Source organism: Podarcis liolepis (assembly GCF_965112155.1).
Source record: "Podarcis liolepis genome assembly, chromosome: 9".
NCBI classification, from domain to species: Eukaryota; Metazoa; Chordata; class Lepidosauria; order Squamata; family Lacertidae; genus Podarcis; species Podarcis liolepis.
Genome location: NC_139564.1, coordinates 73,720,575 through 73,736,505, shown reverse-complemented (window position 1 = coordinate 73,736,505; position 15,931 = coordinate 73,720,575). Strand labels below are relative to the sequence as shown.

The 15,931-nt window shown below is 42.1% G+C and overlaps 1 protein-coding gene across 2 annotated transcripts in view; it reads right to left on the bottom strand.

Moving 5' to 3' along the window:
• Positions 1–15,931, bottom strand: part of HTT (huntingtin) — a 110,726-nt gene that overhangs the window by 43,593 nt on the left and 51,202 nt on the right. For both annotated transcript variants that reach the window (XM_083460660.1, XM_083460659.1), the window contains 13 exons: positions 14,998–15,075; positions 14,684–14,907; positions 12,432–12,510; positions 11,626–11,787; positions 10,357–10,412; positions 9,430–9,578; positions 8,751–8,887; positions 7,755–7,871; positions 5,818–5,940; positions 5,257–5,495; positions 4,827–4,969; positions 2,686–2,893; positions 1,227–1,368 (listed from right to left, as the gene is read on the bottom strand). In XM_083460660.1, the coding sequence (XP_083316786.1) occupies positions 1,227–1,368; positions 2,686–2,893; positions 4,827–4,969; positions 5,257–5,495; positions 5,818–5,940; positions 7,755–7,871; positions 8,751–8,887; positions 9,430–9,578; positions 10,357–10,412; positions 11,626–11,787; positions 12,432–12,510; positions 14,684–14,907; positions 14,998–15,075 (1,857 nt within the window). The remainder of the gene's footprint in view (positions 1–1,226; positions 1,369–2,685; positions 2,894–4,826; positions 4,970–5,256; positions 5,496–5,817; positions 5,941–7,754; positions 7,872–8,750; positions 8,888–9,429; positions 9,579–10,356; positions 10,413–11,625; positions 11,788–12,431; positions 12,511–14,683; positions 14,908–14,997; positions 15,076–15,931) is intronic.

Sequence of the window (15,931 nt, the reverse complement as noted above, 5' to 3'; positions counted from 1 at the left end):
CCTTGTGGTCAACTTTCACTTCTCTCAAATTACATAATCTGCTATAATCCTGCACCTACCTACTTAGAAGCAAGTTGCATTGGGATTTACTCCAAAGTATGGGACGTGGGTGGCGCTGTGGTCTAAACCACAGAGCCCAGGGCTTGCCGGTTAGAAGGTCGGCGGTTCAAATCCCTGTGACGGGGTGAGCTCCCGTTGCTCGGTCCCTGCTCCTGCCAACCTAGCAGTTTGAAAGCACATCAAAGTGCAAGTAGATAAATAGGTGCCACTCTGGCAGAAAGGTAAATGGTGTTTCCGTGCGCTGCTCTGGTTCGCCAGAAGTGGCTTAATCATGCTGGCCACATGACCTGGAAGCTGTCTGAGGACAAACGCCGGCTCCCTCAGCCAGTAAAGCGAGATGAGCACCGCAACCCCAGAGTCGTCTGTGACTGGACCTAACAGCCAGGGGTACCTTTTTATGTGTGTACAGGATTGTAGCCTAAGGCATTTATAACTTTGAGGCCACTATTTGGTGATGGCTTTCTTGGGACTGAGTATTATTTCTAAGTAAATATACATAAAATTACTTGTGAATTTAATAAATATGCCAAGTAGCATAATTTTATATGCCAAGTTAAAATGATGCATTTTGTGCTGTTAAAGTAGTAAAAGAAATTAAGGTTTTATAAGAAACTAGCTATTGCATATATTTACATTTCCAGGGATGGGGGGTGGTGGGATGGAAATACTGAAATGTCCAACAACTTTAAGAAGCTGTCTAGGGCAGAGACCTGTTCAATTTTTGTAAATAAAAGGTTAAACTTCCACACCATATTTAAGAAGAGAACCTGATCCTGACACTCTGATGTCCAAAATGGATAACTGTCAGAAAGCAGAGAATTGGGAATGAAGAAAGTACAGAAAATGGCAGTGCCACAAATACATAAAATTTTTATATGCAAGATTATGCATTGAAATCACTAAAGGTATTCTCTGGGAGCTATTATTTATCTAGCTGCAACACAGTGTACATGGACCTTAACAGCATAAGGCAAACAGGTCTCTGCCCAGAAGACTTTTCAATCACAATTACATGTGAATAGGATAATAATAGTAAGTAAATAATCACCACGACTGACTAGTTTACACACAAAATGTTCACAGACAAGGGTAAAATACACAAAATAAAAAGTAGGTAATTGCCATAGGAGGGGCAGCGGCATTATTTTGAATAATTCAAAACTTACCACATAATCACAAAAAAGGATGAGTGCCCCTCTTCGGACTATCTCTCGATTACACATACCAAGTTTGGATTCAGAATCTGCTTCAATGTCATCTCCATGTTTCTCAGGCCTAAACAATTTTGTAGTGGAAAGACTGTGCCTTCTGCGGGGAGCGAGGGAAAGGGAGAGAGAGGGGGGTAATATTTTTACTCCTAAATGGAGACTTTGATTTCCAGAAAACAACACTGTCAAACTTTCTTCCAGTTTGAACCCTTCGTTATGCAGTTAATTTATCATTTTCTTCTAAAACTGCGAGGTGGACAAGTCTTCTATTATCTAAGCCCCTCTGTACAAGGTGAGAGGAAGAGAAGGGAGTTGGCGGAGCTTTCCTAGAACCTCTTTTAGCAAACTGAGGAGAGTGGTGGCAGCGGGAGTCACCAGACAAACATCTTCACTGACCCCCCCCCCCACCTCCCAGACAAGAACCCAACAAGTAAACCCAACAAGTAAAACGGAATAATAGGAGGAACAGGGGAAAACAAAATGGCAGACAGGCAACAGCAACAAGAAAAATGCACACAGATTAACAAGCAAGATCCCTTTAAAAATAAATAAATAATAAAGAGTAGAGGAAGAGAGACACACAGAGGGTGGAGCACCACTTCGAAGCAGGCAAAATCAGAAATTGAAGTTGCATGCTGCTTGTGGTTGTGGGCAGGACCATAGGTAACTAGACACCCTTTTCTGTACTCTCTGACACCTTCCTGTCTTCCTCTCCACCCAGAGGGCCAAGAGACCCAGAGATCCCTCTTCCTAGAGGTACAGTGATTACTAGCAGAGGTCTTCTGAAATTAGGCCAGGGGCAAGTGAAATCATACTATGGGCTGAAGCATAGCTGTCAACGTTTCCCATTTTTAAAGGGAAATTCCCTTATTCCAAAGAGGATTCCTCGCAAGAAAAGGGAAAAGTTGACAGCTATGGGTTGAAGGTTGCCAACCCCTATTAAGGACTCTGCTTGAATGAACTACAGTGGTGCCTCGCAAGGCGAAAAGAATCCGTTCTGTGATTCTCTTCGTCTAGCGGTTTTTTCGTCTTGCGAAGCAAGCCCATTGAAGGATTAGCGGATTAGCGCTATTAGCAGCTTATCTGCTGATCGGATCAGCTGATAAGCGGCTTAGCGGCTTAGAAAAAGGGGAGGAAAAGGGGAAAAAACCAGCAGGAACTCGCAAGACATTGTCGTCTTGTGAAGCAAGCCCATAGGAGATTCGTTTTGCGAAGCACCTCCAAAACGGAAAACTCTTTCGTCTAGCGAGTTTTCCGTCTTGCGAGGCATTCGTCTTACGGGGCACCACTGTATGGACAATTTGTATTTATTAAATTTATGTACCACCCTTCATCTGAGGATCACAGGGCCGTTTACAATATAAACACACAAAAATGCTTAACAAGCTACTTCTACCACTACGAAAAATAGTCTTACTTTGGAGTCTGATGCACTTCTGACCACCAGCTACAGTTAGTATAATTGACAAGTAGTAAGATTTGACACCACAGGAGGACTAAAGAAGGATGTGTAGGTATCATGGACTGAACGAGATCATTTAAGCTTTTAAGGGTGTAGAAATCACCATCTGACTCATCTCCTGTAAAGAGCTTAGTGGCTGCAGCTGTGATTCTTCTGAACATTCCTGAAACAGTGAAAACAGTTTTTTAAAACCCAAACATAATTAGAAATAGCACATTGTAACAGAGATCCATTTGACAACTCATGGTTTAGGCCACTAAAATATTTAATTCTTATCAATCTTAATTTTAAATATTTCTTAGTTAATGAAGTTTCTAAGTATCATGCTTCCAGGAAAAAAAAACTTTTAAAAGTACTCCTAGGATCTTTTTTTGACTGATTTTTAGCAGTGCATTTCACTGAAATTAGTCATACCCTATCCTGGCGAAATGCAAAGCTCTCCAAATATCAATGGGTATTTTCTTCAAAACATGATCAGTGGAAAACAATGAGGCCCAGATACAGATATAAGACTACCCTTTGTTAAGGGGCATGGCTGCATAATTGTGTGCCCCCCCAATCCTTCTGGCATAAACCTCTCCAAGGAGAACTCAGAGATTACCCTAAACCAGGGGTCTGCAACCTTTAAGACAAAAAGAGCCACTTGCACCCGTTTCCGACGAAAAAAAAACTGGGAGCCGCAAAACTCGTCATTGTAAAAATAACTTTTTTGTCACTTTTTTATTATTTCTTTGTTTGACTCCTCAGAATTACTCCTCCTCATAGAAATAAACGTTAAATTAACAAGTTACCTTTTTGTGTGTGTGTGTTCTTCACTCCCCTTCAAAACAGTGACCAGCGTACATGCCCCCTTTCAATGCAGTGACCAGCGTACATGCCCCTTACAATGTAGCGGGCGGGTGGGCGGGAAGGTGACGTCGGGACGGTGTGTGACTAACACACGCACTGCCCCCATGCGACGTCACAGCCAGTACAGCGCCCGCCACAGTGGGGAGTGTCGGGGCGCACAATGCGCCTCCTCCTCTCGCTAGTATCCGCCCCGGAGCCGCGACAAAGGTGTAAAAGAGCCACATGCGGCTCCGGAGCCGCGGGTTGCAGACCCCTGCCCTAAACTGAAACCTTCCTCAGCTGTGATACACACACTGCAGTTAGGCTTGAAAGAAGGCCCTTACTGGTACGAAAAGAAATCTGTTTTGAAGTCCAGCTGTGGGGCATGCACAACAGGGATGCTGTGTATCAGAGGGCCCATTGGGTGCACCAATCTATGGGTTGCAGAGTCCCCCCACCCCAACAGCACTAGTTCATTTCATAGAATAACAGAGTAAGAGTTGGGGGGGGGTCGTCTAGTCCAACTTCCTGAAATGCAGGAATCTTTTTCTCCAACGTGGGGCTTGAACTCAGGACCCTGAGATTAAGAGTCTCATGTTCTACCAACTAAGCTCTCTCTCTCTCTCAATTTTAAAGGTTTTGAACTCTAATTTTCTCAGGGGAACTACCTTAATCAAACAGTACCATTTAAAAAACAAGTTTTTTAATTCAGGTACAACGGAAACAGAACTGTTCAATGGGATTCATTCCAAAATACAGTGGTACCTCCAGTTGGGAACAGGATCCATTCCGGAGGTCCAGCTGGATCCCTGGGTTTTCGCAACCTGAGGATCACTGTTCTGCGCATGCGTGTGGTGGTAGACCGCTTCTGCGCATGGGGCAAAACCCGGTCAAATACTTCCGGGTTTGCCGCTTTTGCAACCTGAAGTTTACGTTACCTGAAGGTAACGTAACCCGAGGTGCTACTGTAAATCCAAAGTAAAGCCATTACAGTAGTACCTCTGGTTACGTATGCTTCAGGTTACAGACTCCGCTAACCCAGAAATAGTGCTTCAGGTTAAGAACTTTGCTTCAGGGTGAGAAGAGAAATCATGCTCTGGCGGCACAGCGGCAGCGGGAGGCCCCATTAGCTAAAATGGTGCTTCAGGTTAACAGTTTCAGGTTAAGTATAGACCTCCGGAACGAATTAAGTACTTAACCCAAGCTACCACTGTATTTTAATGGCTGACACAATAATGTAAGACAACACATTATCTGAAGAGCAATACCTGATTTGAAGGTGTGAATTAAGCACATAAGCAATGTGCCCAACTCTTGGCAATAGAATGTGTGCTGCTGTTCATTCATATCCACGTTCAAGTGTTTGGTGGTGATATCTTCCAGGAGGATCCCCACTAACTGCAACAAGAACCTAGGGAGAGGGAGTTTTACAAAGCATCATGTAATTCCCCAAGTAAAGAACAAAATAGGGTTAAGATCTATTTGTCAACACAGCCCTGGAGGGGGGAAAGAATCCCATAAGTGCACACACAAATGTATGGACACAATAAATAAATAACTTATATTTGCCCGTAGTAAGATTTCATTGTTGGGTTACTATAAAATTCTAGGATGTCTCAGGTCTCCTTTTCTAATAAATACACACTTTATCCCATTATGTATTATAAGGAAATTGTACAACAACAAAAAATGACTAACCTAGAAAATGTCTCTTCAGGCAGATATTTATCTTGCTCTTCCAGAGTTTGTTCGTGAGTTGAGGTAAGAATGGTTTCACCATTTCGTAGTCTGTTAATTGTTTTGCATGAGATTAAATATGGTGAGAAGGAGAGCTCTTGAATACGAGAAAGAACAATGTCTTCTGTCGACTGTGAAATCAAAACGCGAAGAATGGCAAGAATGCCAGATATCCATAATTGCACAGTGCTCACGGAGGCCTACCAATGAGAGAAAAACCCCAAAAGAAGGAAAGCGATGAAGGAAGACGACAACACCAGGGCCTGCCCAAACTGAACTGCCTCCCTTCCCCTCCAAGGGCCAACTTTACATTATTTTTATTTATTTTAGTATTTTTAAATTGTAAACTGCCTTGGCAGAAAGGTAGTATATAAATGCAATCAATCAACAAATTGTACGTAAAGTTGAAAATACTGATGGGGGCAGGAGTGTATGATTCCCCCTTCCATTTTTTTTTACCAGATTGCTTTAGCTTTCTGTGATTTTCCACTCACATCTTGCCAAGGAAAAAATGATGCTTACCAATGTACTGGGAGTCACAAACATGCTCCTTAAAAGCATGTCCACTGGTCGGAGGGCTGATGGTGCCAGTATTTCAAATAAAGTGTTCAATACCCCCAGAGCTTCGTGAGAATCTATGTGCATCTATTTAAAAAAACAAACATAAATCCCATTTTTGTCATCACCAACATTATTATGTTTAATTGTTTTTAATTATTGTTTTCTCCATTTTTAGCTTTTTCTAATAATAATAATGTCAAAAAATCTACAAAATCAGTTAAATAACAATAATAAAAATAATAAAAATAAATAAATGCTGAACTCATTATTAATTTCTGAGAGCAACCTAATCAGACAGAATTCTAATGCTTAGTCTTTCTAACACAAATCTCAGCATGGCATTAAAGCATACCATGAATGCACACTTTTTCACAAAGAAATATTAAGAGCTGGGAACATTTACCTGACTTTATGAAGTTATTGATTTACATTTGCCACATACAGGCAGCAACCATTTGGCAAACGTCCCAAGTGATGCACGACTGCTGACATGTGGGCCCCTTTTGGTGGAATGGGCTTATGCGGGACCGCTGACACAAACAATGACCCAGAACACAACCCCCGAGTAAAAGGGGAGTTCCCTGTATTTAAACATTTCACGCATTTGGAGTTTTGAAGCCTTGTGGGTTTCTTGTAAACGATATTCAGAGTAGACTCACTGAAATCAGTGAACTTAAAGAGTTAGACATTACACTGATTTCAGTGGGACTGCTCTCAGTTTGACTTAGTTGGATAACACCCCCTATATACCTAAAAGTCCTGCTCAAAACACGACAACAGGGGCTCCTACTTGAAAGTAAGGAAGATATATGTCTTGAAGTACAGACTCAGTGACAAGGCTAGAGCAGCCTCAAACCTCTGACTAGGTAATGGGAACTGGTGACCCTCACCAGGCTAGAAGCCGCCGTCAAAGTTCAAGGAGTTCAAGATCAAAGCAAGAAAGCTTTGCTCAATGAGTTCTCAAAGTCACCAGCAAAGCTTTTAAAGGCATGCCAGGGCAAGCTTATGCACAAGCCTCCCACGGCTTATTGGAATGCCAAACTTGCGGACATGCGCTGTGTTGGAGAGTGTGAGTCTGCTCCCACATGTGGAGCCACAGCTGCATCTTGAGCAACAAGCCTGCGCCCTCCCCATCTGACCCCAGGGGGACACCCATCACAGGAGGGATTGGGTGGCTGGAACTGCCACTTCCCCATCAAAAGCTGCCAGATTGCCAGCCCACAAATGGGCACAAGCCTGACATCAACAAAGACAATACGGTGGTGCCTAGCAAGACGAAAAGAATCCGTTCTGTGATTCTCTTTGTCTAGCGGTTTTTTCGTCTTGCGAAGCAAGCCCATTGACGGATTAGCGGATTAGCGCTATTAGCGGCTTTTAGCGGCTTATCTGCTGATCGGATCAGCTGATAAGCGGCTTAGTGGCTTAGAAAAGGGGGGGGGGGAGGAAAAAAACCAGCAGGAACTCGCAAGACATTGTCGTCTTGCGAAGCAAGCCCATAGGAAATTCGTTTTGCGAAGCACCTCCAAAACGGAAAACCCTTTCGTCTAGCGGGTTTTCCGTCTTGCGAGGCATTCGTCTTGCGGGGCACCACTGTACATAAAAACCAGCAGAGAGATATTTCATGATCCCAGGCTTATTTATTTATTTGAACTTAATCTATTAATTGACCTTGAGGTGGCTATCCTGGAACAAAGGAACTTCCAAAGGAGACTGCAGTAAAAACTGCTGGATTTTAATTCATCATAAGAAATTTGTTAGTCTTTAAGATGCTACAAGTTTGCCTGTTGTTTTAGTTGTAGCACACTTACCAAGCCTACTGGAAGTTGAAACACCACATATTGCAAACAAACAGTGGAACACATAAACATATATTAGTTTAGGTAACTGATAGTTTTAACCTGCTGTTTTGCCAACATTGGGAGAATGATGTCTGCTATCTGTCGGGATAATCTTTTCCATTTGTCTTCATTCTCTCTGTGACACTGCTGCAATACTAGGATGAACATCTCCAGCACCTGAAGATAAATAAAAATCTCAGAACATGCCACATTCCATTATATCATTAGAAAACTATTCCTTTCAGTTCTCTTTGCCTGCTTGTCTGACAGAAATGTTCTAGTATTTCCCATATTCTTTTCTCCCCAAAATGCAACATCAATTTCTTCAGGTCATTACACAGAGTGTTTCTGTGTCAGCCTCAGCCAACACATAGCAAAAAGAGAGAGAAATAGAAAGGGTGAACCCAACCCCTGGCTGCTTTTTTCATAGTGGTCCCCATGTTTCCTATAATGCATTGTAATGTATAAGGCAGCTCCCACTTGGGTGCACTCAAGACACACATGGTGCCAATCAATCAATAAACAAAAATACAAATAAGTAACAAAAATATAAACAAACCTAAAAATATAAACATATATAAACAAAAGTAAACAAATATATAAACAAATAAAGAAACAAAATATATAAAGAAACAAAATATAAAATAAATAAACAAAATTATAAACAAACAACAAAATAAAATACAAAACGAGCACTCCTCAAGCATTCAGTGACTGACTATAATTAATTAATGCTATTTTAATACTGATCCTCTTTCAGTAGTTTGCATTAAATATGAAATATTATTATATTTTATTCAAATTGTTTTTATTGATGTTATTGATTCTTAAGTTACCTTGAAACCCTTACGAGCAAGAGGCAGATAAAAGTATTTCAAACCAAGAATAAAAAATATAGAAATGTATTAGAATTTTTTCCCTACAGAAAAAACATACAAGGTGCTGGAAGACTGTCACAGAAGGGAACATAACATGGAATTCAAGACCTTCAAGCCAAACTATTCTAAACAAAAATGGACATACTAATTAGCCTACAAGCATGCCCACACAATTTACCTGATGGTACTGGATAAGCCTCAACAACATTGAGACGACCACTTCTTTTTGAGTCTCCAGTTCTTTCCCAGCATCAGCTTTGTTCGCTCCTCTTAATATAAACAGATCGTGAACAATGGGCTGCAGAGCAGGTATTGCTACAAAAAAGTTACAATATCAATTTTAAATTAAAATGTAACAGAACTAAAACATGTAAACTCTTAACTATAGACGTTCTGCTGTCAAACCTTAGGACTAATGTATCTTTAATGTGTGTGTTTTTTATGACACTTGTATTTTAAGGCAGGAGTAAGGAGAAGGATTCAGAAGCCAAGCCTTTTATCTCTGCTTAGTGCAAGAAACAAACGTTTACCGTTAAGATGATCTAGCTCTTGTAAATAAAGAATAACCACACACCCAGATGGCAAAGAACCTAGCTAACACAGTTAAAGTAACAAAAATATTCTTCCCAATAGAAGAGTATTTCTTGAATAGGTCAACAACTGGTAGTGAAAAGTTTCTTGCATAAAGTCCCTTATTAAAAGGAGGAAAAGGCAGGATGTAAAGAAAGCACATAAATTCTCCTGCAAATTTTTAAAATGATTGGAATAATTCTCAAATCCAGTGCCACAAAACCCTTACAACTTTTTAGCACTTGATATACAGAACATTAGTTTTGCAACTTTACTCTTTTTATTACCATGTGTAACAGCTTTCCTTCCACTGGCCATTATCCCATCACACAGCTGAATAATTTTAGGAATTCCAATTATCTGTTTGGAGTGGTAGCGCTCATAAGACAACAATACCAGGAAGAAAAAGATACTAGGAATAATTGCTTCTGATTCCCTAGGGAGAGAAAAAGGAAGAGAAATATTTTAAGAGACTTCTGAAACTTCCAGAAGAAGGAGAACCACTTAGTTTTGGCGGCTCAAACAGCTGAGAACTAGATTCAGCTAATGACAAAAGAATCTTAAGCCAAATAACTCTATAATTTAAATATTCCTAAATGCGGAGCAGTGAGAGAAGATCATCCCAGTGATCTAATTTCTTTCTTGGTTGTGGGAGGATGACATCCCATTTTAAAAAATGAAAAAGACAACCACTGTTTTTGTGTCCTTTTGATGCCATTTCCCTCTCCCACTGCATGATCTCAGCCAATTATGGATCATACATTGCGATGACATAATGATGCAGCATAACCAGATCTGATGACATGTCAGCACCACTGAAAGCAAATTAAGTGGTATTACCCTTACTTGGATGGGGAGGGGATCTGCGCCAATGCTCCCCATTTAGTGACACAACTGTTTTGGTGCAGAGGTCGGGGCAATAGTAATAATAATAATAATTTATTATTTATACCCCGCCAATCTGGCTGGGTTTCCCCAGCCACTCTGGGCGGCTTCCAACAGAACATTAAAATACAATAACCTATTAAACATTAAAAGCTTCCCTAAACAGGGCTGCCTTCAGGTGTCTTCTAACAGGGATGTTAATTCCCCATCTACCCTCAATTGCCACGAGGAAGCAATTTTTGGAAAAATGAAAATCATTTAAAAATTGGACCTGCATTCAAATTTTTATACATATAATTCCACAGGCCTGTATGAGACTTGATTTATACCTGAACTGTCCCACTTCAATGTATTCAAACTGCTTTAGCACAAATCCAATGAAAACCTGCAAACAAACAAAAAAATCTGTAATAATTTATGCCCCACCAAAAGTTTAACAAGTCAAAACACTTAATGTGCATTGGGATTAAACACCCGATCAGGCTTTTTAAAACAACCACTTGCTGTTCATATGACTCCACATACTGTACATATTATTGCACAAATGCAATTTACACGGGGCTCATTCCTAGCGCGCGCCCCCCCATCAGACTCGTGTGGCAGTGGTTGCACATTTTTTGGATGTGTGCAAAATGGTCACTGCCTGTATGCTAAAAAGAAAATGAACAATTCTTGTAGCGACCAATATTCCAGTTGCCAAATGTGTTTCTAAATTTACTATAAAGTTCCCTTTTCCTGCCAATGCCGTGGTCAGTTTCTCTGCACATCATCATGGTATGAAGACAGGGTCACTTCTGACACCACTTAGGGGAAGAAGCTTCCTGGTTTCCTAGTCCAGAATTGGGAATGAAACAGTTTCCTCCATTAGAAGTATACATGGCCAGGAGTGGGGGTGGGAAGGGAGAATGTAACCACAACCAATGAAAACCTGAGAAAACTAAGAACGAGCAATTGAAGTGGTAGGAACATGGCACCCCTATTTGACCCTGCCTACTCCTTCCACACATGTGTCTATGTTAACAGAGCAGCCAAAACACTTTTCGGGGAAGGAGACGGCCCTCTGGAGTAAGTAGGAAGGCAAATATTTCCCTCACTATTCCAGGAGTACACAGGCCATTTTCTACATCCTGCAGGATCCTGAATTCAATGAATATTGAGTAAAGGCTTCTACCATACAGTGGTGCCCCGCAAGACAAATGCCTCGCAAGATGAAAAACTCGCTAGACGAAAGGGTTTTCCATTTCTGCATTGCTTCGTTAGACGAAAAACATCGCAAGACGAAAAGACTCGCGGAACGAATTCTTTTCGTCTTGCGAGGCACCACTGTATTTAATATATACAGTATATCCAATAGCACAATCCGCAGCAATGCTTTATTTCAAAGGAGGTGAAGTGGCAGTCAGCCAAACCAAGAACGAGAGTAAATTATTAGGTTTCAGAAAATAAGGACATGATTTTTTTCTTTAACACAAATTACATCTTCTCCGCTGAAGTAATAAATCAAGCTTATTTGTCTATAATCATACATTATGTCAATATGAGTAAGAACACAAATGGCCACTCCTCTTTAATCAATTCCACATAACTGAAGGACTTACCTGATCGGAGTCTAGAAGACAATAGTTAACCCGTAGCTGAACCAGTTGTGCAAGAAGATCCAAAACTTGCCTCTGCAGCTGTACAGATGTTGTTGTGGTATACTGTTTTAATGCTTTGATGACAAGGGGCTCAAACAAACGAATGTGATTATGAATAATATTCTACGAAAAAGGGGAAATGCAGGAATTAAATTGGATTCCAGTGTGAAAATATTGCATTTAATTGTCAACCTAAAGTGACAAAAGGTTTCCTGTCATGATCACGGGCCCAGTTCCAATAATTCCAATAAATCTGTTTTGTGAAAAGCTGGCACAGGGTTTGGGATTGAAACATTTTAGAAACACTTAGGTCAAACTAGAATGGAAAATGTCAACCTCATTTCTTTATAGGCAAGTCTTCCATGATTTTTTAATAAAGCAGGGACTGCTGTGGTTTACAGGCTTGCAATGCAAAATATTTCCCCCTCAATTGAGCTCTAATAATGAAACTGAGCCCTGCTTGGTCTGGGGGTAGGGAGGTAAAGTATTCTGTGTCTGTGGCAAAGGAAACCGCAGAAAAAAAAGGTTTATCTCCTCTGATCTACATGCCTCTCTATCAGTGAATGGGGCAGACCTGCATTTAAAGAGAAAGGTCTGCTGCTGTCACAGAAAATTTCTGTCTTTATACTTGCATTTATGTAACTAATTCTGTTCCTTTCAGCTAAAACATGATAAAAATCCATGTAACAGTGACAAGAGAAAAAATCAATACCACAATGAATAAAATGCAACAAGCAACAGTTTTAGAAATTTATTTCTGCTCGTACCTTGTCAGCACGATTCTTCACTGCACTTGACATGCCAGCTTTTAGTTGGGTAGAAACTTTTTGCAATATATCAAACCACCTATAGAAAACAAATATTAATACTTATTATTATTGCACATTTATTTTAGAATATCTATATTGTTGCAAAGAGTAGTGGAAGCCACCCTGTGCTCTTTGGAGGAAGGTCAGTATATTATTATTAATATTAATAATAATAATAATAATAATAATAATAATAATAATAATAATACAGTGGTGCCTCGCAAGACGAAATTAATTCGTTCCGCAAGTTTTTTCTTCTTGCGAGTTTTTCATCTTGCGATGCACGGTTTCCCATAGGAATGCATTGAAAATCAATTAATGCGTTCCTAGGGAAACCGACTTCAGACCAGGTCCGGGGACAGTCTGTCCCCCGACCTCTTCTGAAGGCTGGGGGGGGGGGGGACAAGGGCTTTTCTTCCCACCCCCAGCATTTTAAAAAACCCCAGGACAGCGGAGGGCTTCTCCGCTGTCCGGGGCGATCTTAAAATGCTGGCGGGCGGCATTTTAAAATCGCCCCGGGACAGCGGAGGACTTCTCCGCTGTCCGGGGCGATTTAAAAGCCCCTGGGAAGGCAGGCAGGGGGGACAAAGACTTTTCCCCCCCGCCAGCCTTCAGAAGAGGTCCTGGACCTCTTCTGAAGGCTGGCGGGGGCGAAAGTCTTTGCTCCCCCCCGCCTGCCTTCAAAAGCTGTCCGGCCAAGGCTTCGCGGACCTCTCCGCCAGCAGCGGCAGCGCTGCCGCTGCTGGCGGAGAGTTGCCGGCATGCCGAAGCCTGCGCGCGCTGAGATCAGCGCGCCCAGGCTTCGCGGACCTCTCCGCCAGCAGCGGCAGCGCTGCCGCTGCTGGCGGAGAGTTGCCGGCATGCCGAAGCCTGCGCGCGCTGAGATCAGCTCGCCCAGGCTTCGCGGATCTCTCCTGCCTTCAAAAGCCGTCCGGGATAGCGGGAAGCGCTTCCCTGCTATCCCGGACTGCTTTTAAAATGCTGGCGCTGGGGAGCAAAGCCTTTCGGCCCCCGCCAGCCTTCCTGGACCTCTTCTGAAGGCCGGGGGGGGGGAAGGCTTTGCTCCCCACCGCTAGCATTTAAAAGAGGTCCCCGGAGATTTCCCTATGGGCTTTCGTCTTGCGAAGCAAGCCCATAGGGAAATTCGTTTTGCGAAGCGCCTCCAAAACGGAAAACCCTTTCGTCTAGCGGGTTTTCCGTCTTGCGAGGCGTTCGTCTTGCGGGGTACCACTGTAATAATAAACTGATCTAATTTCAAGAAGGCCTGTGGTTAGGCTGGAGTGGTTTATACTGCAACACAAGAGGAGCACCACAAGTGCAGTAAATACACAAATAATTTAACAGGTGACCTGCTTGGGCTCAGCTTCTGAAACCTTCCTCCTGCTCCTGGCCTTAAAATATCAGCTTTATATATGGGTATCATAAAAAAATGAATTTCTGTTTTCAGAGGGCTTCAGCTGATGTGGTCTAATTAGAACTTTATGAACCCATGGAAAGAAGAGTAGAGACTGCGTCCTCAGAAACTTGGCAGCGCAGCGCATGTGTGAGCTTCCTTGCATGCCCCCATGCTGGCTAATGTGAATGGCTTTAACTCCCTGGGCTGCAAGACTTCTGAACTTAAGATAGGCAAGCCCAAGAGGCCTGGTGGTTTAGGCCACAGTGCCACTGACGTCCCTTACATGGCAGTAAGTCTTACTTCTGAGTAGATAACTACAAGATTGTACTGTAACAGTCATCCTATTCACAATTATCTGGGAGTGAGCTCCACTGAACACAGGGGCACTTATCTTTTAGTACGCATGCATAGGACTGCAGTAAAATGTGTATTATATCCTGCTTCTCTTCGTCTATGCATTACAAGGAATATGTGTGTGTATGTGTGTGTGTGTGTGTGTGTAGACAGATAGATATACAGTCATACCTCGGGTTGAAGTAGCTTCGGGATGAATATTTTTGGGTTGCGCTCTGCTGTGACCCGGAAGTAACGGAGTACATTACTTCTGGGTTTCACCACTTGCGCATGCACAGACGCTCAAAATGACGCCACACGCATGCGCGGAAGTAGCGAAACGCGACCCGCACAGTCGCGTATTACGTTTACTTCAGGATGCGAACGGGGCTCTGGAACGGATCCCATTCGTATCCAGAGGTACCATTGTAATGTAAATAAAGGAATACTATTGAAATAAAAGGATAAAAGTTACTCGTACCCAGAAGTATCATGTTCTTGTTCAGCCTGCATCATATTCCTTAAGCTTGCGTCAGCAAGTGCCTGTGTAAAATGTGTGTAAGGAGCCATGAAGCAATAATGATAAAGACCGGGCCTCAAGTTTGAAGAGCCTAGGCGCTGGGCTTTGCCTTGGGATCTGCTAGGATTTGAAGACAAGCAATCGTATTGTGATGCCAAGTTGGTGCCAAACAATGTCTTTAGCAACTAGGGGGAAATGGGAAAAGAAGTCTGAAATTAGGCAAATTCAGACAAGGTTAAGAATGTTGAAAGAAAACATTTTTTTTTTCTTTTTACCTGTTGCACACATACAGTTGCCATCATTGGTTCTCTGTTGAAACAGGATTTCAGATAACCCAAAATTTCTTCAACATACTATAAACAGAGAAATTTCAAAAAGTTGCAGTTTAGCCAGACTTTATTTATAAAGATACTGCTACACACACACACACACACACATTTCACATGATGTGAGGAGCTTGTTATTGTCACATCAATTTTATTATATTGAACTATTAAATTAAGGAACAGAAGGGGAACAGAAAACAAAGAAGAAATATTGTTATCAATGATAATAGTGACATAGCTCCCAGAGCATTTTTTTACATGGGCTTTTATAAAGTAATTGTAATTCTGTAATGTTACCTCAGCAAGTAGATCAGTGAAAACACTTGTAAATAGTCCTTCAAAATTGTGTATTTTAAACATTTCATTGTGATGGCATATACTGAGTGAAGCATACCTAAAATCTAAGGATATCTGTAAGGACAGTGGTAGAATATCTGCTTTGCATATAGAAGGGGCCCTAGTCCATCCCCTGGCAGGGGATAGGAGAAACCCCTGTCTGAAATCCTGGAGAGCTACTAGTCACTGCAGGAAGACACTCGAACTCAGGACGCAAGGGAGAAACGTGCTAAGAGGAAGGCACGCTTGGCAAATCCACACCGTGATCAACTCCCGCCCGGAAACCAATGTCCCCAATGTGGAAGGACGTGTGGATCCAGAACTGGCCTCCACAATCACTTACGGACTCACTGTTAAAACCGTGTTTATGGAAGACAATCTTACTCGGCTACGAGGGATCGCCAAAGAAGAGATGGATCAATGGTGTGACTCGATATAAAGCAGGGAACCTTTTGGGCCAACAGGCCAGATTGTCATCTGTCCCCACCCCTGCAGGCCAGCTTACCTGTCCATTAGCCACCCAGCTATCTCACTCAGCTGTCAAAAT